This window comes from Ovis canadensis, chromosome 2 (assembly GCF_042477335.2).
Source record: "Ovis canadensis isolate MfBH-ARS-UI-01 breed Bighorn chromosome 2, ARS-UI_OviCan_v2, whole genome shotgun sequence".
NCBI lineage: Eukaryota > Metazoa > Chordata > Mammalia > Artiodactyla > Bovidae > Ovis > Ovis canadensis.
This window is the reverse complement of record NC_091246.1, coordinates 235,730,109-235,753,844: the sequence shown is the minus strand read 5'-3', so window position 1 is coordinate 235,753,844 and position 23,736 is coordinate 235,730,109. Positions and strand designations below refer to the sequence as shown.

The 23,736-nt window shown below is 39.3% G+C and overlaps 1 protein-coding gene across 1 annotated transcript in view; it reads left to right on the top strand.

Moving 5' to 3' along the window:
• Positions 1-23,736, top strand: part of SPHKAP (SPHK1 interactor, AKAP domain containing) — a 190,067-nt gene that overhangs the window by 61,019 nt on the left and 105,312 nt on the right. Inside the window, exon 3 of the mRNA XM_069578388.1 lies at positions 18,599-18,706. Within this exon, the coding sequence (XP_069434489.1) occupies positions 18,599-18,706 (108 nt within the window). The remainder of the gene's footprint in view (positions 1-18,598; positions 18,707-23,736) is intronic.

The following is a 23,736-nucleotide window of genomic DNA, read 5'->3' as shown; positions in this document are numbered from 1 at the left end:
AAACTGGAGTCTCCTGCATTGCAGGCAGATTCTTTACCATCTGAGCCACCAGGGAAGCCCCTTGAAAGCACTATAGTCAATATCATATGTCCACAAGAGCAGGACATTTTTGATTCATGCTTTACGTCACAGACTGAAGATTTGCTACTCAGCATATAGTGGAACCAAATGTATGAAAAGAATTTTGGAGAAAAATCAACACCTCAAATATCCTTCTCTTTTTATGTCATGTTAATTAAATCCACCCTAGAGTTGGACTTAGCAAAGGCATCAGACTGAAAACACGTCAGGTTCCTAGAGGCAAGATTTGATCTTAACATGACATCTGATCATCTCTTTGAAGCTTCAAAAGCATGCTTTGGCTTGACTGACCTCTTTTAAACTGACTGAAATTTGCTGTCAATAGTGGCACAGATGCAACTGAAGAAAAACAGAATGGAAGCCCCTTGATGTTTTACCCTGCTCTGTAATATACGTTTCATCTCAGCCCATATCTTTTTGATGACATGTAATTAACAAAAGCAATTCAATTAATGCGTTCATGCACAAGCATACAAATTGAAAGGCTTTTTCGGAATCCTATCCTTTTCTCTAAAGATGTTTTTATCAATCAGAGTTGCATTGCTCTTGGCCAGAAGCCCCAGTAGTAATACTAACTCCAGGAAGTACATGACGGAAAATAGCTATAATTGTCTGTATTTGTAGAAGCTGTTTCCTTAAAGGAAGGAAGGGCTTTTAAAATATATATAACTAAGTAACTAAAATTTAAAACAAGGCCAGCATAACTGGGCCATAATCACCTTTCTCTTGAAGGCTTTCCCTCTAGGATATAAACCACTCACAGATCTATAAACACTCTTCTGATCAAGCAACCTGTTAGCGATGTTCAGGTGCACCTTCTGATACCAGAGAATGGCCTCTTCAAGTTTTGTCAAACAGCAAGGTGTCTTATTTTATTGCCCTTATTTCATCTCAGCCCATATCTTTTTGATGACATGTAATTAACAAAAGCAATTCAATTAATATGTTCATGCACAAGCATACAAATTGAAAGGCTTTATCAGAATCCTATTCTTTTCTCTAAAGATGTTTTTATTAATCAGAATTGATAATAATTAATATCATTGTCAATAATCAGAGGCATTGATGAAACAAGGAGATTTTTAAGAAAAGAAATAGATATATTCCTAAAAGTGGTATTTGAAGATTGTTAGTCTAGTAGTTCTAAAGGCAGTTCCTTAGAGAAAAATGAGAGTGAAATCTAGGATGCCAGAAGAAGCATAGCTTATATGGATGGGAAAGCAGGGAGGAGAGAGGCAGACTCTCTATACAGAAAGTGGGAGGAAGGAAAAGCAAGCTCTGGGACGAGACACATGAGGAAGGCAAGGTCCATAGGATTCCACAACATTGAGAGTTAAACAGAACCATGAACTCTATCTGAGCCAAGACATCCATGAATGGTGAGTCATTGAGGTCATTGGGAAGAGGAGCTAGGAGACAAGGTATTGAGTTCACAGGTTCAGACTTAGCCCAGTTGCATCTGAAGAGCCAGCCACAAAATTCCCTCTGGGGGCCATTTCACTGACTGCCTAAGGAAACATCTACCTGTCCTGAGCCACGCTGACATCTAGAAGGCTTCAAGGTTGCTCTGAGGCCAGAACACAGATAATGAGGACTCTGATGGGGACTCATTTCCTCTGCCTTCAGCAAAAGCAGATTGAAATGATAAACATCTTCTCTTGCCTTTAAAGCAGCCTAGTCTACTCTGAACTAGAGAGGTGTGCTACATGGTGAGTTTATTCTTTGACAAATGTCAGTTCAGTAATCTTAGGTGGGAAACTGTTTAAAACTATCAATTATGGCTCATTTTGCAATCTGAATGTGATTCAGCTTCTTATTCCAAAAGTCAGGACTTCTTTTCAGGATTCCACACCACCTCTCCTTCCTGCCAACAACTGCTATATAGACTGTTTGAGATGCCAATATGCTAGTCTTTTTCTATTCTGTACGGTTCATTCCTTGAGCATCCTCCCTGCTATGTGTGAAGAACTCCTAGAAGGATTTTGCAGTGCTTTTTCTTTCTTTTTTTTTTTAACCAAAAAGTAGGGCTCTGAAAACTCAAAATAGCTTAGAACATTTTGTGGAATGGAAGGTGACATTGTGCTGTTGAAACCAGGCAAGTGATCTTTCTTTTTTCCTTGAATTATTTTAATTGCCCCAAACCTTTGTATTAGCTATTCAAAATCTCTATTCAAAAATGGAAGGGGTCTATATTTTTAAAATATCTAATATGGCATTCAGAACTCTCTTTTATTCCCTTCAGGCATTTAAAATATCTTACCATCCCTGCTCCCCATCACTAGCCTTTTGCTTTTTCTCACTTTCCCCTTAGTCCTCCATCTAAGCATCCCTCTCAACTTTGTAGCCTGGAGTAAACACTGTTCCCCACCAGTCCTAAGAGGATTCACTTTCCCTGTATCCTGCCAGGCTTGCCTTTCTGATAAAAGTGCTCACTTTTCAGTTCTGCCAGTGGCAGGGTGGGAAGAAAAAATGTGACTCGGATAAACTTGAACAGTCCTCCTTAAGAGCCTTCTGGTTCATGAATCCCTGAGATTGAGTTTCTGCTGTGTGTGCCTGCATTTACTAGGCTTTTCTCTGTGTCTAGAGAAGGAGACCCATCTTGAAAGACCCAGATGAGGGCTCTTCCTCTCAAGGATGAAGAGCATTCAAGAAGCAGGTGTGTCCCTTAGCAAAGTATGTGTCCCTCTGCTTACACCTTAGAAGGTAGTTGTTCCCAGCAGCATCTTGCAAAGAAAAGAGTCAAGATGAGAACTGCCACTTTCTTATAATTAAACGTGTCATCGCTCAGTCATGTCCGACTCTTTGTGACCCCATGGACTGTAGCCGGGGATTTTCCAGGCAAGAGTACTGGAGTGGGTTGCCATTTCCTTCTCCAGGGGATCTTCCCAACTCAGGGATTGAACCTGAGTCTCCTGCATTGCAGGCAGACGCTTTACCCTCTATGCCAAAGGCCAAATACACATATCAATACTCAAGTGTTACATGGCCAAACCCGCTGTCCCTTTGATGAGTAGCAAATCTGCACCATGTACACTTTACACAAAAATCATCCAAAGTCAGTGGCAGGCCTGGATGTACATTATGGGATTCCCTGGTGGCTCAGATGGTAAAGAATCCGCCTGCAATGAGAGAGACCTGGATTTGATCCATGGCTTGGGAGGATCCCCTGGAGGAGGGCATGGCAACCCCCTCGAGTATTCTTGCCTGGAGAATCCCCAGGGACAGAGAAGCCTGGTGGGCTACTGTCCATGGGGTTGCAAAGAGTCAGACATGATTGGAGCTACTTAGCATGCAGCACACACAGATGTACATTATAGATTTTCCTATATGTGTGTTTTTTGTTCCTGTATTTTGCTTCTCCTAACATGAAAAATCCTATTTCCATAACAGGTCATATCAACATGACAGCATTACATGGCACCTAAATAGAAACTAAACAGCAATTAATTGGCTGTCTTCCATTTATGTCTATTTTGATGCTATTTAAATCAGACCATTCATAAATTATGCTATAATTGCTTTTACTGAGTATATCTGTTTCTGTAATTCTTGCATTTTATGCTTGAGACCAACTTGGTAATCATTTTCATGTGGAAAAAGCTCTGATCAGCTTTCAGAGCATTCTTCAGCCAGCGGACATCTGTGTGGTGTGGAGAAATAAACAGCATGGCTTGATACTTCTAAATTGTCCTTCCGTGCTCCTATACCATTCTTGTGATTGCATTGAAATACAATGTAACTTCCAGGATACAAGTAATTGTGTGGTGCAGAAAAACAGAAAGCTACTTAAAACTGCCTACCTAGTTCATTTCTTGACGCATTAGGATACACTCTGGGCCAAGATAATGTACAAAATCTCCAGATTACATAGATGGGAACTTTAACTTCAAAGGAGAGAGCCCTCTTGTTCATGAAACGTTTCCATTTTATACTCAGAGAGATACTTGTACCTGTGACATTTGTTGGAAGTGAAGCGAATTGAAGTAGCTCAGTCCTGTCTGACTCTTTGCAACCCTGTGGACTGTAGCCCACCAGGCTCCTCTATACATGGGATTCTCCAGACAAGAATACTAGAGTGGGTTGCCATTTCCTTCTCCAGGGGATCTTCCTGACCCAGGGATCAAACTTGGGTCTCCTGCATTACAGGAAGATGCTTTAACCCCTGAGCCACCAGGGAAGACTGGTATAAATCAGTATATTTCATGTTTACCACAGGCAAGCTTAGTTAGACCAGGTACATATTGCTAAAAGCATCCCATAGATAAGGACTCTGCTGCTATAAAAGTGCAGTTTCTCTGGAGGTTAGTATATCTATAACAAAATATGACAGTGTCACCTTCTTTCTTCTTTGGGATTATTCCCTCCCAATCTGCTCCATAGTCAAGAGAGAATTGCAGATCCACTGCCAACCATTTCCTTCCCAAACTTCCAAAACAACAATACCTTTCTTTGATCTGGTGCTATCAAGGTTCTTTCCTTCTTAACAACGCAGAATTGCTAGCTCCAAGGTCTTAACAGAACTCCATTATTTTCCAATACTTTTGCAGCAATCAGTTATAAGATTGCTACTTTGTGCTAGGTGTCAACCTTGTCATGAAAGAATGTTTCACATCCAACCAACATGATTATGCATACTTTGAAAACAGTTTCCCCTTTTTGTCAAAGGAAGCTAAATACACAAAAAAACAGGCAGTCAGCCAGAAGAATCATCATTAAAAGGAAAATGTTATCTTAATATTTCATTGAACCTTCTGAGAAACTGAGACTAAACCACTGAGTGTTCTGTGCTGCTTTTTTTTCTCCACACAATCATTTTATTTCCAGTTTGTTTCTTTGTCTTTTCTTAGGAATTCAGTGTACTTTCTAAAGCATAAGAGTTTCCCTGTGAGGTAATAAAAAAATATTATCCCAGAGTGGAAAATAAAAGATTACAGAGTTCTCAGAAAGTTCCCTATGGTGCAGATTAAATCAAAATAAAATTAAGTGTGTAAAGTGACACAGTGTGAAAAGGCAAAATGGTAGGATACTGAAAGAGGAACTGCCCAGGTCGGTGGGTACCCAGTATGCTACTGGAGATCAGTGGAGAAATAACTCCAGAAAGAATGAAGGGATGGAGCCAAAGCAAAAACAATACCCAGTTGTTGATGTGACTGGTGATAGAAGCAAGGTCCGATGCTATAAAGAGCAATATTGCATAGGAACATGGAATGTCAGGTCCATGATTCAAGGCAAATTGGAAGTAGTCAAACAAGAGATGGCAAGAGTGTCAAACAAGAGATGGCAAGAGTGAACGTCGACATTCTAGGAATCAGCGAATTAAAATGGACTGGAATGAGTGAATTTAACTCAGATGACCATTATATCTACTACTGTGGGCAGGAAGCCCTTAGAAGAAGTGGAATAGCCATCATAGTCAACAAAAGAGTCCAAAATGCAGTACTTGGATGCAATCTCAAAAACGACAGAATGATCTCTGTTTGTTTCCAAGGCAAACCATTCAATATCACAGTAATCCAAGCCTATGCCGCAACTAGTAACACTGAAGAAGCTGAAGTTGAACGGTTCTATGAAGAACTACAAGACCTCTTCGAACTAACACCCAAAAAAGATGTCCTTTTCATTATAGGGGACTGGAATGCAAAAGTAGGAAGTCAAGAAACACCTGGAGTAACAGGCAAATTTGGCCTTGGAGTACAAAATGAAGCAGGGCAAAGGCTAATAGAGTTTTGCCAAGAGAACGCACTGGTCATAGCAAACACCCTCTTCCAACAACACAAGAGAAGACTCTACACATGGACATCACCAGATGGTCAACACCAAAATCAGAATGATTATATTCTTTGCAGGCAAAGATGGAGAAGCTCTATACAGTCAGCAAAAACAAGACCAGGAGCTGACTGTGGCTCACATCATGAACTCCTTACTGCCAAATTCAGACTTAAATTGAGAAAGTAGGGAAAACCATTAGACCATTCAGGTATGACCTAAATCAAATTCCTTATGATTATACACTGCAAGTGAGAAATAGATTTAAGGGACTAGATCTGATAGACAGATTGCCTGATGAACTATGGAATGAGGTTCGTGACATTGTACAGGAGACAGGGATCAAGACCATGCCCATGGAAAAGAAATGCAAAAAAGCAAAATGGCTGTCTGGGGAGACCTTACAAATAACTGTGAAAAGAAGAGAAGGGAAAAGCAAAGGAGAAAAGGAAAGATATAAGCATTTGAATGCAGAGTTCCAGAGAATAGCAAGAAGAGATAAGAAAGCCTTCCTCAGCAATCAGTGCAAAGAAATAGAGGAAAACAACAGAATGGGAAAGTCTATAGATCTCTTCAAGAAAATTAGAGATACCAAGGGAACATTTCATGCAAAGATGGGCTTGATAAAGGACAGAAATGGTACGGACCTAACAGAAGCAGAAGATATTCAGAAGAGGTGGCAAGAATACACAGAAGAACTGTACAAAAAGCTTCACAACCCAGATAATCACAAAGGTATGATCACTCAGCTAGAGCCAGACATCCTGGAATGTGAAGTCAAGTGGGCCTTAGAAAGCATCACTACAAACAAAGCTAGTGGAGGTGATGCAATTCTAGTTGAGCTGTTTCAAATCCTGGAAGATGATGCTGTGAAAGTGCTGCACTCAATATGCCAGCCAATTTGGAAAACTCAGCAGTGGCCACAGGACTGGAAAAGGTCAGTTTTCATTCCAATCCCAAAGAAAGACAATACCAAAGAATGCTCAAACTACCAGACAATTGCACATATCTCACACGCTAGTAAAGTTATGCTCAAAATTCTCCAAGCCAGGCTTCAGCAGTATGTGAACCGTGAACTTCCAAATGTTCAAGCTGGTTTTAGAAAAGACAGAGGAACCAGAGATCAAATTGCCAACATCTGCTATATCACTGAAAAAGCAAGAGAGTTCCAGAAAAACATCTGTTATTGTTTTATTGACTGTGCCAACGCTTTTGACTGTGTGGATCACCAGACCCCTGACCGGCCTCTTGAGAAACCTATATGCAAGTCAAGAAGCAACAGTTAGAACTGGACATGGAAGAACAGACTGGTTCCAAACAGGGAAAGGAGTACATCAAGGCGCTGTATATTGTCACCTGCTTGTTTAACTTATATGCAGAGTACATCATGAAAAATGCTGGGCTGGTAGAAGCACAAGCTGGAATCAAGATTGCTGGGAGAAATATCAATAACCTCAGATATGCAGATGATACCACCCTTATGGCAGAAAGTGAAGAGGAGCTAAAAAGCCCCTTGATGAAAGTGAAAGACGAGAGTGAAAAAGTTGGCTTAAAGCTCAACATTGAGAAAACGAAGATCATGGCATCTGGTCCCCTCGCTTCATGGCAAATAGATGAGGAAACAGTGGAAACAGTGTCAGACTTTTATTTTGGGGGGCTTTAAAATCACTGCAGATAGTGATTGAAGTCATGAAATTAAAAGACGCTTACTCCTTGGAAGGAAAGTTATGACCAATCTAGATAGCATATTGAAAAGCAGAGACATTACTTTGCCAACAAAGGTCCGGCTAGTCAAGGCTATGGTTTTTCCAGTAGTCATGTTTGGATGTGAGAGTTGGACTGTGAGGAAAGCTGAGCGCCGAAGAATTGATGCTTTTGAACTGTGGTGTTGGAGAAGACTCTTGAGAGTCCCTTGGACTGCAAGGAGATCCAACCAGTCCATTCTAAAGGAGATCAGTCCTGGGTGTTCTTTGGAAGGATTGATGCTAAAGCTGAAACTCCAATACTTTGGCCACCTCCTGCGAAGAGTTGACTCATTGGAAAAGAATCTGATGCAAGGTGGGATTGGGGGCAGGAGGAGAAGGGGATGACAAATGATGAGATGGCTGGATCACATCACCGAATCAATGGATATGAATTTGAGTGAACTCCAGGAGTTGGTGATGGAGAGGGAGGCCTGGCATGCTGCAATTCATGGGGTCACAAAGAGTCGGACACGACTGAGCGACTGAACTGTACTGAAAGTGACAAAATCTTCTGACTTCTAATTTAGTGTATCTTGTGGAGGTAGGCTTTTAAGCTATTATAAAAATCTAAACAAACAATTAAGCATTACTTGCTGCTGCTGCTGCTGCTGCTAAGTCGCTTCAGTCGTGTCCGACTCTGTGTGACCGCATAGACGGCAGCATGAGCCAGTAACTAAATATCCAAAAATTATAATTAAACATTTTTTAAATTAAAAGTTAAGTACTTCATGACATTAAAGGCTATCTGGCTCCCTTAGCCATAGGTTTCTTTTCAGTGGTAGATAAAATGCCCTTTCCCATCCCTTCCCCAGCCATTCACACTGCACCAGCCATGATGGATTGTCTGCTGCTCTTCAGCATCAACAAACATATTTCTGCTTTGAGCCTCTGTTTTTTGCTCGTGATCTCTGCTGAGATGCTCTTCCTTCAGGGGGTGTTGGCTGGCACTTCATTTTTTCAGATCTCTTCTCCGTGTCGCCCTCACAGAGGCCAGAAAATACTTCCCCAAACAGTACCCCTTACATTTTCATTTCTTTCTCTGGCTTTATCATCACAGTGGCCACAGTAGTTTCACAGAGCATATATAAATATGGAAAATTTATTTGATTGTGGCAGGTGCTCCCTTGGCAGAATGAGAACCAAACTCTCTGCTTTCTCATTATTTTTGTTTTGCCCAACCCCTGATTGCCTAGTAAATAAGCCACATCTTCTAAAAACAGTAGGTGTTCAGCAAGCAGCCATTGAATGAATGAATGAGGGAATGAAAGCAACGTGGATGGCTTATCCTTCTCTTGGAAATGATATCCCAAAGTTAGTATCAAATGTAGAGTCTATTTAATGCTTTATGATTGATGAATATGATTTGCACCAATATAGAATCTAAATTAAAATGTTTAATTTTTAAAAAAGGAGAAAAATCTTTTTAAAGTAGAAGGAAAGTAAGCCATGATGAAATACCACGGTGCACCAAGTAGAATGGCTAAAATTTGAAAACAAAAACTGACAATACCAGCTACTGACAAGGATGCAAGAGCAACTTGACCTCTGATGATGGGAATGAAAACAGCAAATTCACTTTAGAAGATGGTTCATCAGTTTCTTACTAATCTCATTCTCAAGCAAAACAAAAACTTAAATTCAGACAAAACCTGTAAGTATATAATTATAGCAGTTGTGTTCATATTTGGGCTTCCCTGGTAGCTTACCCCCAAATAGATACTACTCAAATATTCTTAATCTGGAAAATGGATAGTTTTTGAAAATATGCATACATCCAAAAAAAGGAATACTGCTGGCAATAAAAGATTAATACACACAACTATGTAGATAAATCTTAAACACATTACACTCAGTGGGGGAAAAAAAAAACTGGTCACAAAAAGGCAACAAACTACTATTCTACACATACAACATTTTAGAAAAGGCAAATTTTAGAAGTAGACATCAAATCAGACTGCCAGAGTTTGGGATTTCGGCCTTTCAACTAAAAGGAGCAGACATGAATTTGGGGGGTGATGAAGCTGAACAGTTGTTCTACATTTTGATTGAGATGGTTGTGTTTCTTCAAAACTGATAGAAATTTATACAAAAAGGTGCATTTTATAGGAATGTGTTATCTCTATTTCTAAATGTTATCCACAGTAGAGATACCACTGTTATCTCACTATGCAAATCTAATTGACCTGCTCACTTTACAATCTCTTTGTGTAAGGAAAATTTAATTGAGTTTCCTAAAAAAAGGCTAGAACTGCAGTAGGGGTCTGGAGAGTCTTCTCTGAGAAATACTCAGGACTCTCCTAATGGGCTTGTTTGGCTTCCTTTATCTTATTGCTCCTCTCTCTATTTCTTTCCTTATCTCCAGGACACATCCATGGAAACTGTGTACCACATTTGAAAGGATGATTTTTCTTTAAACAGTGTTTCCAAATCTTTTCCACATTATGATACACATTTTTAAAATATTTGTTTGGAACTCCAGTAAGCAGATGGTCAAGGGTGCTTGCCCTAGATTGGCCAACCAGGTGCTGTCCAGCCTTCAGATAGCTGAGTGCATCAGTGTCTCAAAGTCCCAGCACTTCTCAGCTTTTCTGAGTCCACTTGTTTGGGGGTGGGAGGGAGAATAAATCTGCTGCTGAAGACGAATGAGTTCACTGTTCTGATGATGTTATTCAGTTAATGTGAAGCACAATTCCATCATTAATTGTGATACCTCTGGTTGCTGTTGTTGTTTAGTCACTTAGTCGTGTTCAACTCTCTTGCAACCCTGTGACTGTAGCCCACCAGGCTCCTCTGTCCATGGGATTTCCCAGGCAAGAATACTGGAGTGGGTTACCATTTCCTTCTCCAGGGGATCTTCCTAATCCAGGGATCAAACCTGTGTCTCCTGCATTGGCAGGCAGGTTCTTTCCCAGCTAAGAAGGTTCTGAGCTGGGTTCTGGGAAGCCCCAATCATGATACCTACATTAGGCAAATACAGTATTTTGGTGTGTGAAATTTTCTCTTTTAAGAGCCTTGATGTTGCTTTACGTCACGATACTTACAATTATCAGGAAAAAAATTTGACAGTATTTGATAGTATAGAACTAGAAATGTGACTAAACTTAAATTGCTGTCTTCTCCAATGTAATTACTTTTCTTAATTTTAAAGCATTGCCTGGTAATATTTAGAGCTGTGTTCAGGTTACCAAGAATCCATCCATGTTCAGGTGCATGGATTCCACATCAGTACAAAACTCCTGCAACTTGGTTTTCTGTATAAAAACGGAAAATCACTGTACAGGAAAGCAGAATGATCTTTCTTCATTGTTTAGGACACAATGAAATTTTAGGAGAAAATGTGTCATTATTATTTCAAACTTGTGAATGCACAGCATGTTTGTCATTAGCTCTTCATCTGAAATAATTGAACCTGCAGCTAAAAATAGCAGATAAATAAATGAGCCATGGAATCCCTGGTGAGTTTTTCTTTTTCCCTACCCCCCTCAGAAAGTAACTCTCTACAGGGAGATTATATTCATAAAGCTTTAAAATCAGGACACTCTCAAACACGTATTCTTCTTTCAAGCATTCTTCTTTTTTTCTAATGATTTGTCTAAACCATTACACCAAAAGCTTTTCACAGGTCAAAATTGCTTAACGTATGATACTAAATGGTGTACTGATGCCTGCATTTTTATTCTCTTTGCTTATTTGCTTCTTAATATATTTGGGAATTGGAAGAGCAGAGGAATGAAGGGAGAAGAGAGGCAGAGAATTACTGTTGTTCCAGAGAAGGGCGCTTCAGGTCACATGATTTCATTGTGTACAAAGGACAAACTGAGCCTGGGAGCTGGTGGGTAACCTGACCGCACAGACAGTAGGGCCAGAACTAGGACTCAAACCTTCTGACCACCCAGAACAGGTCCTTGAGGGAGAAATGGATAAATGCATAGACATATATTTGGTAGAACTGGAAGATGAGAAATTATGTAACTTTACTATCTTGCAGTGGAGCGATCTGTTATGGGCGCTTTGGGACCAGAGAGACTGGTTCACAGAGTGTGAAGAAAAAGTATAAATCCCTTGAAGTCTGGGCAAAGAGAATAATAATTTTTATAAGAGCTGATGTTTATTGATGCATTTGAACTTTGGTGTTGGAGAACACTCTTGAGAGTCCCTTGGACTGCAAGGAGATCCAACGAGTCCATCCTAGAGGAGATTAGTCCTACATATTCATTGGAAGGACTAATGCTGAAGCTGAAACTCCAAAACTCTGGGAGTTGGTGATGGACAGGAAGGCCTGGCATGCTGCAGTCCATGGGGTCACAGAGAGTTGGACACAACTGAGCAACTGAATGGAAATGATGTTTATTGAACACTTGCTATATGCCAAGAACTATTTTAAGCACATGTCACATGAAGTGAAGTGAAGTGAAGTCGCTCAGTCGTGTCCAACTCTTTGTGACCCCATGGACTGTAGACCGCCAGGCTCCTCCGTCCCTGGGATTCTCCAGGCAAGAATACTGGAGTGGGTTGCCATTTCCTTCTCCAGGGTATCTTCCTGACCGAAGGATCAAACCCATGTCTCCTGCATTACAGGCAGATGCTTTAACCTGTGAGCCACCACTTCATAAGTCTAGGTGTTTAATTCAGATAATAACTAAAAGCAAGATCCGATGCTGTAAAGAGCAATACTGCATAGGAACCTGGAATGTCAGGTCCATGAATCAAGGCAAATTGGAAGTGGTCAAACAAGAGATGGCAAGGGTGAACGTCGACATTAAAAGGAATCAGCGAACTAAAATGGACTGGATGGGTGAATTTAACTCAGATGACCATTATATCTACTACTGTGGGCAGGAATCCCTCAGAAGAAATGGAGTAGCCATCATGGTTAACAAAAGAGTCCGAAATGCAGTACTTGGATGCAATCTCAAAAACGACAGAATGATCTCTGTTCGTTTCCAAGGCAAACCATTCAATATCACAGTTATCCAAGTTCTATGCCCCAACCAGTGATGCTGAAGAAGCTGAAGTTGAACGGTTGTATGAAGACCTACAAGACCTTTTAGAACTAACACCCAAAAAAGATGTCCTTTTCATTATAGGGGACTGGAATGCAAAAGTAGGAAGTCAAGAAACACCTAGAGTAACAGGCAAATTTGGCCTTGGAATGTGGACTGAAACAGGGCAAAGACTAATAGAGTTTTGCCAAGAAAATGCACTGGTCATAGCAAACACCCTCTTCCAACAACACAAGAGAAGACTCTACACATGAACATCACCAGATGGTCAACACCGAAATCAGATTGATTATATTCTTTGCAGCCAAAGATGGAGAAGCTCTATACAGTCAACAAAAACAAGACCAGGAGCTGACTGTGGCTCAGATCATGAACTCCTTACTACCAAATTCAGACTCAAATTGAAGAAAGTAGGGGAAACCGCTAGACCATTCAGGTATGACCTAAATCAAATCCCTTATGATTATACAGTGGAAGTGAGAAATAGATTTAAGAGTCTAGATCTGATAGATAGAGTGCGTGATGAACTATGGAATGAGGCTCGTGACATTGTACAGGAGACAGGGATCAAGACCATCCCCATGGAAAATAAATGCAAAAAAGCAAAATGGCTGTCTGGGGAGGCCTTACAAATAGCTGTAAAAAGAAGAGAGGTGAAAAGCAAGGGAGAAAAGGAAAGATATGAGCATCTGAATGCAGAGTTCCAAAGAATAGCAAGAAGAGATAAGAAAGCCTTTCTCAGTGATCAATCCAAAGAAATAGAGGAAAAGAACAGAATGGGAAAGACTAGAGATCTCTTCAAGAAAATTAGAGATACCAAGGGAACATTTGATGCAAAGATGGGCTTAATAAAGGACAGAAATGGTCTGGACCTAACAGAAGCAGAAGATATTAAGAAGAGGTGGCAAGAATACATGGAAGAACCGTACAAAAAAGATCTTCACAACCCAGATACTCATGATGATGTGATCACTAATCTAGAGCCAGACATCTTGGAATGTGAAGTCAAGTGGGCCTTAGAAAGCATCACTACGAACAAAGCTAGTGGAGGTGATGGAATTCCAGTTGAGCTCTTTCAAATCCTGAAAGATGATGCTGTGAAAGTGCTGCACTCTATATGCCAGCCAATTTGGAAAACTCAGCAGTGGCCACAGGACTGGAAAAGGTCAGTTTTCATTCCAGTCCCAAAGAAAGGCAATGCCAAAGAATGCTCAAATGACCGCACAATTGCACTCATCTCACATGCTAGTAAAGTAATGCTCAAAATTCTCCAAGCCAGGCTTTAGCAATATGTGAACCGTGAACTTCCAGATGTTCAAGCTGGTTTTAGAAAAGGCAGAGAAACCAGAGATCAAATTGCCAACATCTGTTGGATCATGGAAAAAGCAAGACAGTTCCAGAAAAACATCTATTTCTGCTTTACTGACTATGCCAAAGCCTTTGACTGTGTGGATCACAAGAAACTGTGGAAAATTCTGAAAGAGATGGGAATACCAGACCACTTGACCTGCCTCTTGAGAAATCTGTATGCAGGTCAGGAAGCAACAGTTAGAACTGGCCATGGAACAACAGACTGGTTCCAAATAGGAAAAGGAGTACGCCAAGGCTGTATATTGTCACCCTGGTTATTTAGCTTATATGCAGAGTACATCATGAGAAACGCTGGGCTGGAAGAAACAAGCTGGAATCAAGATTGCCGGGAGAAATATCAATCACCTCAGATATGCAGGTGACACCACCCTTATGGCAGAAAGTGAAGAGGAGCTAAAAAGCCTGTTGATGAAAGTGAAAGAGGAGAGTGAAAAAGTTGGCTTAAGGCTCAACATTGAGAAAACAAAGATCATGGCATCTGGTCCCATCACTTCATGGGAAATAGATGGGGAGACAGTGGAAACAGTGTCAGACTTTATTTTTGGGGGCTCCAAAATTACTGCAGATGGTGACTGCAGCCATGAAATTAAAAGACGCTTACTCCTTGGAAGAAAAGTTATGACCAACCTAGACAGTATATTCAAAAGCAGAGACATTACTTTGCCGACTAAGGTCCGTCTAGTCAAGGCTATGGTTTTTCCTGTGGTCATGTATGGATGTGAGAGTTGGACTGTGAAGAAGGCTGAGCGCCGAAGAATTGATGCTTTTGAACTGTGGTGTTGGAGAAGACTCTTGAGAGTCCCTTAGACTGCAAAGAGATCCAACCAGTCCATTCTGAAGGAGATCAACCCTGGGATTTCTTTGGAAGGAATGATGTTGAAGCTGAAGCTCCAGTACTTTGGCCACCTCATGTGAAGAGTTGACTCATTGGAAAAGACTCTGATGCTGGGAGGGTTTGGGGGCAGGAGAAGAAGGGGACAACCGAGGATGAGATGGCTGGATGACATCACGGACTCGATGGATGTGAGTCTGAGTGAACTCCGGGAGATGGTGATGGACAGGGAGGCCTAGCGTTTTGCGATTCATGGGGTCGCAAAGAGTCGGACATGACTGAGCGACTGAACTGAACTGAATTAAAGAATATAAAGTATTAAATAATGAATAACCTTTAAATATCTCTAAATAAATAGTGAAATTTAATTGTTCATAAAATCAAGTAAGCTATTTTTTAATTATGATGAATAAAATTCACATTTTAAAGTTACACAGGGAATGGTTATTCTCACAAGAGACATTCTCTTCAAAGTATTTGTTCTCAAGCAATTGAAAGATATAGATTGCATTTTAGTCATTTTTTAAATGCCTGATATATTTTATTTTTCAGAGCAGTTTTAGGGTCACAGCAATATGTGAAACTGAACTTACACTTTTTAGGTCAGAAGATTTGCTAAAGAAAATTTGTCTTCACACATCTGAAATGTTTCCAATGTACTAATTTCAAACAAAGACATCCAATTTTCTGTTTTCCTGTATGAAAGTGAAAGTGAAGTCGCTCAATCTTGTCTGACTCTTTGAGACCCCATAGACTGTAGCCCACCAGGCAAATCTGTCCATGGGATTCTCCAGGCAAGAATACTGGAGTGGGTTGCCATTTCCTTCTCCAGGGGATCTTCCCAAACCAGGGATCAAACCCAGGTCTCCCGCATTGGAGGCAGACACTTTAACCTCTGAGCCACCAGGGAAGCACTATTTTCCTTTGTACTTCATATCAAACAGTAACAATGAGAACCATGTATTGAGAGCATGATGTACCATCTTGCACACTACCCGTGTTTGACACACGTCATCTCGCTGAATACCCCAGTGATCCCACCTCCAAGTGGGTATTTACTGTCTCCATTCACAGGTGTAAAAACTGAGACAGAATTTAAATCGGCCATCCAAGGTCTTCTTGCTACTAATGACCAGGATAAGATTTCAACACAGATCACAAATGTCCGTTTTCTTAAATTCTATTCTATGCTGGAAGTAAAAGTGAATGGCAGTGGAAGAAGTGGACTGAGAATCTTTTTCTACTTCAATTAAAGTTAATCTAGATCAGTGGTTCTCAATTTTAATGTTTCTGAAATCAAAACTCCTTTGCACTACAAAAATGTTGGGGACTTTGTGAAAATTTTGATTATATGGCTTGTTCTTATTGGTGTATTCCATATTATAAATTAAACCTAAGAAAATCTCACGTATAAGCAACATCATATCATATTTGTCTTTGACTCACTTGCAGAATCTAAGAAAAATGATACAAATAAACTTATTTGCAAAACAGACTCACAGACTCAAGAACAAATTTATGATTACCAAGGAGGAAAGGTTGGAGGAGGGATAAATTGGGAATTTGGGATTAACATATGAACCCTATTACGTAAAATAGATAACCAACTAGGACCTACTATATAGCACAGGGAACTCTGCTCAATAATCTGTAATAACCTAAATGAGAAAAGAATTTGAAAAAGAATAGATACATATACATGCATAACTGAATCACTTTGCTGTATACCTGAAACTAATGCATTGTTAATAAACTATACTTCAATATAAAATAAAAATTTTAAATTAAAAAAAATTAAAAATAACTTTTTCTATTTGCTAAATTGTATTTTCAGGATATTTTGATGAAGTCTGATGCCACATAGAAACAAAAATACCAAAACTTGTGCATGTGTGCTAAGTCTCTTCAGCTATAACTGACTCTTTATAATCTATGGACTGTGGCCCACCAGGCTCCTCTGTCCATGGGATTCTTTAGGCAAGAATGGGAGTGGGTTGCCATTTCCTTCTCAGGGGATCTTCCCAAACCAGGTATCAAACCTGTGTCTCTTATGTCTCCTGCATTGGCAAGCAGGTTCTTCACCACTGGTGCAACTTGGGAACCCCCAACAAAATCTTAAAGCAGCTAAATAAATGTATAATTCATAAAAAAAAAAAAAAGCTAAGAAAATTCTGAATACGTATTTCTTTAATCTTGAAATAGCAATTAGAGTTTAGCCATAATTTATTACTTAAAAATAATTTTAAAATAAAAATAAACATACTGCATGTTAACATACATATTTTTATGGCCAATACCTATGTTTTCCAAAACAAAACAGTTTAGTGAGAAGAGTAACTTTATTTTACATTTTTAGCAGATCTCCTTAATATCTAACTTAAAAGAACTCAGCTAGACGCTCCTATTTGCTTCTGCATTTAGCCTATTACATTATCATACCTTATGTGGACCCTGGAGAACTCCACTGAGTACTCAGGAGGCAATTCAATTGAAAAGAGAAAATAAAGACAATATTACTATAAAAATAATTTGACCACTGGACTCTCTGAAAGACCCCAGGGACCTCTATGGGTCCCAACTCACACTTTAAGTACCACAATTTTTAGATAAACTCTAAGAGACCTGAGAAGTTTCATCTCCAACTTTCATCTACATAACTGAAGTCCATCCACACTGTCTCTTGGTATTGTTCTGGAAAAGAATGATGCAAGTTTGTTATCTCCAGAATAATAAACCTTGAGGGGGAAAAATATTAAAATAATATCATGTTGCTAACACAAAAATGTTATAGAAAAATGTTATACAAAAATTATATTTGGTTAACTCAGTATGCAGAGACAAAAATTAAAGTATTTTTATAGAACAAAGGAAGACAATCCTTCAGTGTGCAAATGAAATATAATTGAAGTGTCATTCTATTCTTGTGGCAGTAACCAAACTGATTAAATCTATTCTATTATTTAAGTGAAGGTGGTTAAAGAAGAAGACATGTGCCCTAATAGAATAGAGAGTACCAGAAGAGCATTGGAAATCTTATATGAGAAAAATCTTATACAATATTTGAATTGCATTAAAATATCAGAAGCTGAATCATTTGGTTGTTTATGAGACTACATCTTGAAACTGTTTCAGTTCAGAAATAAGATTTTTCTTTGTTTCTTTAAAATCAAAGCCCAGAAACAAGACATTTGTAAACCATATTTGGTGTTGTTAATTTGTGTATTGAAATTCACTTTTCATTACCATACTGTTTCTACAAGGGAAATGGTTGTTGTAATGCATTTATTTATTCCTAATAATTTTTAAACTTAGTGTAGTACCCTACACTAAGAACTGTGCCTTATTTCATAGATAGGTTAACACAGCTGGAAATCTAAAGAATAATAATTTCATTATTGCACCAAATGGAGAAACACTACATTTCAATCAAAAGTATTCATAGAATGTGAAAGAGCTCCAACACTTAAATGAAGTGTGATCCTCATTGCCAATTGAACCATACCCCAAACAGTCATTTGACTGCAAGTTATGCAAAAGTCACAGGTACACTGAAGTTTCCAGATGTTGAATTAGATGGGAGAAGAAACAACAATATTGACGTCAGTGTGTTCCTTTAAAGTGGATTCTTGGTTGACTGTTTTACACATTTTAGAGGTGCTATTATCCTGGAAGTATTTTTTTTCCCTGATATCCAGATGCTCTGAGGTCAGCAAAACGCTTCCAGATTCTTTAGAAAAGAGCTCTTTGTTTAAATAGAAGTCTTGCCAGTAGCTCTGAGAAGGTTTTCTTGGTTCCCTTAGGTTCTCCGCAGTAATAGCCTGCTGGAGTCTACAGACTACTGGCTGCAGAATCAGAGAACACCCTGCCAGATTGGTTTTGTGGAAGACAAGTCTGAAAACTGCGCTTCTGTAAGTAAACACAGCTCCTGGGCTGAGGGCTGAAAAAGTGGGGAGTCGCGAACCTGTGCTCATGAGGACGTAATCGTTAAATACAGCATTGGGAAAGTAACCTTTTGAAAATACGTAATTGGTTTATACAGAGGGTGACAGGCCAAAGCTCATGATTCTTCTGCTTTTCTCATTTCAACAGGCAAATTAATCTTACCAATTCTCTATCCATGTTGTTTTTATTTTTAAAACTGAGAAAAAGATTCAGAAATAGAATTGCATGATGAGAAACAAAAGCCTGGTCAAGAGCTCTCTTAGATTCTTTTCAGTATATTTTATCACTTCTTCTAATAGGTATTTTCCAATGTGAAAACTAAAAATGTTCTACCACTTTTATATGTTATCGTCATTATTTGAAAACCTTCTCAACATAAGAAATTACAAGCGTGAGTTTTAATATTCTGTACTGTATCTGAGCTTTACATATAAAAAGCCTCCTTTTCAAGGGAAGAGATGTTCTTATAGATAAATGTTTCTTGTGGCTTAGACTGTAAAGGTGTATTATTGATATGAGAAATCAACCCTGTGATCTCTCCTTCCTTTATGAAGTAGTCTGCTTCCTGTATGTTCTACAAAGCTATATGTTTCATTTTAACTGAAATTACCGAGCTCTTATGGGGTCATAATTACAGAAATTGGGGGAGAATATTTCCAAAGAGGAGAGAAATGTAATTCTCATGACTAAGTTGAGAGCATCAGCTCAGAGCTATTCCTAGAGGTAAGTTGCATGCCAGCATTTCTGTTAAAAGAAAAAAAAAGGGGGGGGGGGTGGGGGAGCTGAAAATGGGATGGAGAAGCTTTTTATATATAATGAGCAGAACCAGAACTGGCAGACAGAGAATGTAAAACATTTCACACTGCAGAGTCTCTTAGCCCAAGGAAAACAGAGTCCATTCAACACACTTAATTCAATCTCTTTGTTTAGCCAAAATGATTTGATTGTGCTGTTTGGGGGACTTTTTAATCCTTTGTCCAGAAAAACAGTTGATGGCTAAAAATCTTTGGTGAAAACAAAAAGGATTAGGTGGTGAGTTATTTAACAGGGATACCTTCTTTGGAAATTCAGTTCTAAGATGAGGTAGAAAATTCAGGCATTTGCTGATACTAATCTCTAATTATACAGCTATGAATTGCAAAAGGGAGAGAAATGGAGAGGAAAAGCTATCAGCATCTACACTTCAGTCAAAGGCTTCATCCAGGCAGCTCCTATGTAAAGGAGTCTGTCATTTGCAGCAGGCACAAAAGTTGAGGCACAACAATTGCATAATAAAAGGCAAGGAGCTCTTTTCTAAACTTTATATTTCGGGAATCTGTATTGAAGATCTACAATTAGGAAAAAAAAAAAGTTAAGATTACCATTGGATCTTAGATCTCCCTAAGCGTAAGAAAGTTCTGTTCACAACCCCTGCCCCAATCTCAAGGAACTCACATTTGGACTTAAAACTGTATGACTTTCTTTCTTAATTCTTTGTCCCTTTACCGTTTCAGATGACGTTGGTGAGTTTGAGCCAGCTGATTCATACTGTTTTTCTATTCTTCCCCAAAGGGGAAAAATCTAAACACAAATAAAAGACATACTGGAAGGTTTATTTTTCTGCAAGAGTTTATAATAAATGAAACTGACTCAATGTTAAAAATTGCCCATGACTCTAAACTTTAAAGAAATTTCAGAATCTCTACGAAAAATAAACTCTAATCTCCTAAAAAGTACTTTGCAGTTTACTTTTTCGTAGTTTACAAGTCCTTTCTCTCTTAGTTGACATAGAGACAGAGTCTAGACCTGGACATTGCTGAAGTGACACTGTTATCTAGAGGGAAACAGAGCTGATCTACAGCAGTGGTTGGCCTTCCCCTGGTGGCCCAGCAGTACAGAATCCACCTGCCAATGCAGGAGACGAAAGAAGTTCGGGTTCAATCCCTGGGTCAGGAGGGAAGATCTCCAGGAGACGAAAACAGCAACCCACTCCAATATTCTTGCCTGAAAAATCCCCTGGAGAAAGGAGCCAGGTGGGCTGTAGTCCATGGTGTCGCCAAAGACTCAGACATGATTTAGTGACCAAACAACAGTAACAACACAGGACTGGTTGACAGGACAAGAATTTCTTGCCCAAAAGAGCTACACACTAGAAATAAGTAGCCACATGGTCAGGGGAAAAGTACGCAATTCCTCTTCCAGACAAATTCTCCTCAGTAGGATAAACGTGAAAGTATAATTTAAGGAAACCATAATAATGGTTTTTAAATAATATCTTCATTAAAGTCTAGTTTAAGAATTATTCTAAAGAGATCATCCTGAATCTACATCTATTAATAATCACAACTGAATTCTGAGGACCTTCTAGCAAAGTTGCCTCATATTTTATTACTTTGTACTCTGTTCTAACTCTAGGGGGTCCTCCACTGTGTTAACTGTTGCTTCTTTAACTCATTTGTTCCAGATCAAACTTTATATGTTGGTTTGTTATCCATCATGCTAAACTCTAAGTATCTGGATTTGCAGTTTCTCAGAACTAAGTGTCTCAGAGTACCGATATTTTCTGAAGACAAGATGTTCATTTAAAATTTTTACCGAAGGACAGTCTCAGGCATGGAAACCCTTCAGGGTGTTATGGGCATGGGTCAGTACAGCTGTTTGTTCTCAAGCATCAAACGAGCTTCACAAATCAGATTTGACCATTATCTCAGTAAAGAACTGCTTTCACTTCACAGCTAAAATGATGTGTCTTAGTGAGCTGTCTGAAACTATCAGAAATACGATAAGTGCTCTATCATGATCTATATGGGAAAAGAATCTTAAAAAGAGTGGATATATGTATATGTATAACTGATTTGCATTGCCTTACAGCAGAAACTAACACAACATTTTAAGTCAACTATGTTCCAATTAAAAATCAAAAATATAATAGTAAAATTAAAAAAGAAATGCGATAGACAAGCCAACCTTGAGAGAAATCTGACTCAGAAGCTCCCTGAAAGTCACTCTTAATATTTTTTCCAAAACAGATTAAATATGAAAACTGTGGTTTTGCTTTTGTAAATAGAGGTGGCTTCCCAGATGGCTCAGTGGGTTCAGAATCTGGCTGTAATGCAGGGGACACAGGAGGTGTGGATTCGATCCCTGGTCAGGAAGATCCTCTGAAGGACGGAATGGCAACCTGGTCCAGTACTCTTGCCTGGAGAATCCCATGGACAGAGGAGCCTGGTGGGCTACAGTCCACAGGATCACAAAGAGTCTGACATGACTAAACAACTGAGCACAGAGCACAATGAAATTACATTATGGTTTTTTATTTCTGATTTGCCTTTCTGAGGGAAAGAAGCATATATCAGCCTTGGAGATTTTTTTAATCTAATTATTTAAAAGAAGAATGTAGAATAATAACACTGGAAGCCAATATCTAAATCCAGAAGCTGAGGCATTATCTTAGAAGTCCTTAACTCAAGAGGTCCTTAACTTGAGTGGACGTTTTAGGAAGCCTGACATTTTTAAATTAAAAACTAATTTAGTTACTCTTTAGCCCCCTATTTCTCTTTCAGTTCAGTTCAGTTGCTCAGTTGCGTTTGACTCTTTTTGACCTGGAGGACTGAAGCATGCCAGGCTTCCATATCCATCACCAACTCCCAGAGCTTGCTCAAACTCATGTCCATTGAGTCAGTGATGCCATCCAACCATCTCGTCCTCTGTCATCCCCTTCTCCTCCTGCCTTCAGTCTTTCCCAGCATCAAGGTCTTTTCCAATGAGTCAGTTCCTCACATCAGATGGCCAATGCATCAGTCCTTTTAATGAATATTCAGGACTGATTTCTTTTAGGATTGAATGGTTTGATCTCCTTGCTGTCCAAGGGACTCTCAAGGGTCTTCTCCAACACTACAGCTCAAAAGCATCAATTTTTCAGCACTCAGCATTCTTTATAGTCCAACTCTCATATCCATACATGACTACTGGAAAAAACGTAGCTTTGATTACATGGACCTTTGTTGGCAAAGTAATGTCTCTCTGCTTTTTAATATGCTGTCTAGGTTGGCCATAGCTTTTCTTCCAAGGAGCAACCATCTTTTAATTTCATGACTTCAGTCATGAAAATCATCTGCAGTGATTTTAGAGGCTAAGAAAATTAACTCTGTCACTGGTTCCATTGTTTCCCTATCAATTTACCATGAAGTGATGGAACCAGATGCCATGATCTTCATTGTTTGAATATTGAGATTTAAGTCAGCTTTTTCACTCTCGTCTTTCACTTGCACAAGAGGCTCTTCAGTTCCTCTTCACTTTCTGCCATATGGGTGGTGTCATCTGTAAATCTGAGATTATTGATATTTCTCCCAGCAATCTTGATTCCAGCCTGTGTATCATCCAGCCTGGCATTTCTCATGATAGACTCTGCATGTAAGTTAAGTAAGCAGGGTAACAATATACAGCCTTGGCATACTCCTTTCCCCATTTGGAACTAGTTTGTTGTTCCATGTCCAGTTCTAACTGTTGCTTCCTGACCTGCATGCAGGTTTCTCAGGAGGCAAGTCAGGTGGTCTTGTATTCCCATCTCTTTAAGAATTTTCCACAGTTTGTTGTAATCCACACAAAGGCTTTGGCGTAGTCAATAAAGCAGAAGTAGATGTTTTTCTGGAACTCTCCTGCTTTTTCTATGATCCAACGAATGGCAATTTGACCTCTGGACCTCTGCCTTTTCTAAATCCAGCTTGACCATCTGGAAGTTATCAGTTCACGTACTGTTGTTGGAGATTTTTTTGCATTCTTTGCTAGCTCACATACTTTGCTAGCGTGTAAGATGAGTGCAATTGTGTGGTAGTTTGAATATTCTTTGGCATTGCCTTTCTTTGAGATTGGAATGCAAATTGACCTTTTTTCTGTGCTGTGGCCACTGCTGAGCTTTCCAACTTTGCTGGCATATTGAGTGCAGCACTTTAACAGATAGCATCATCTTTTAAGACTTGAAATAGCTCAGCAGAATTCCATCAGCTACACTAGCTTT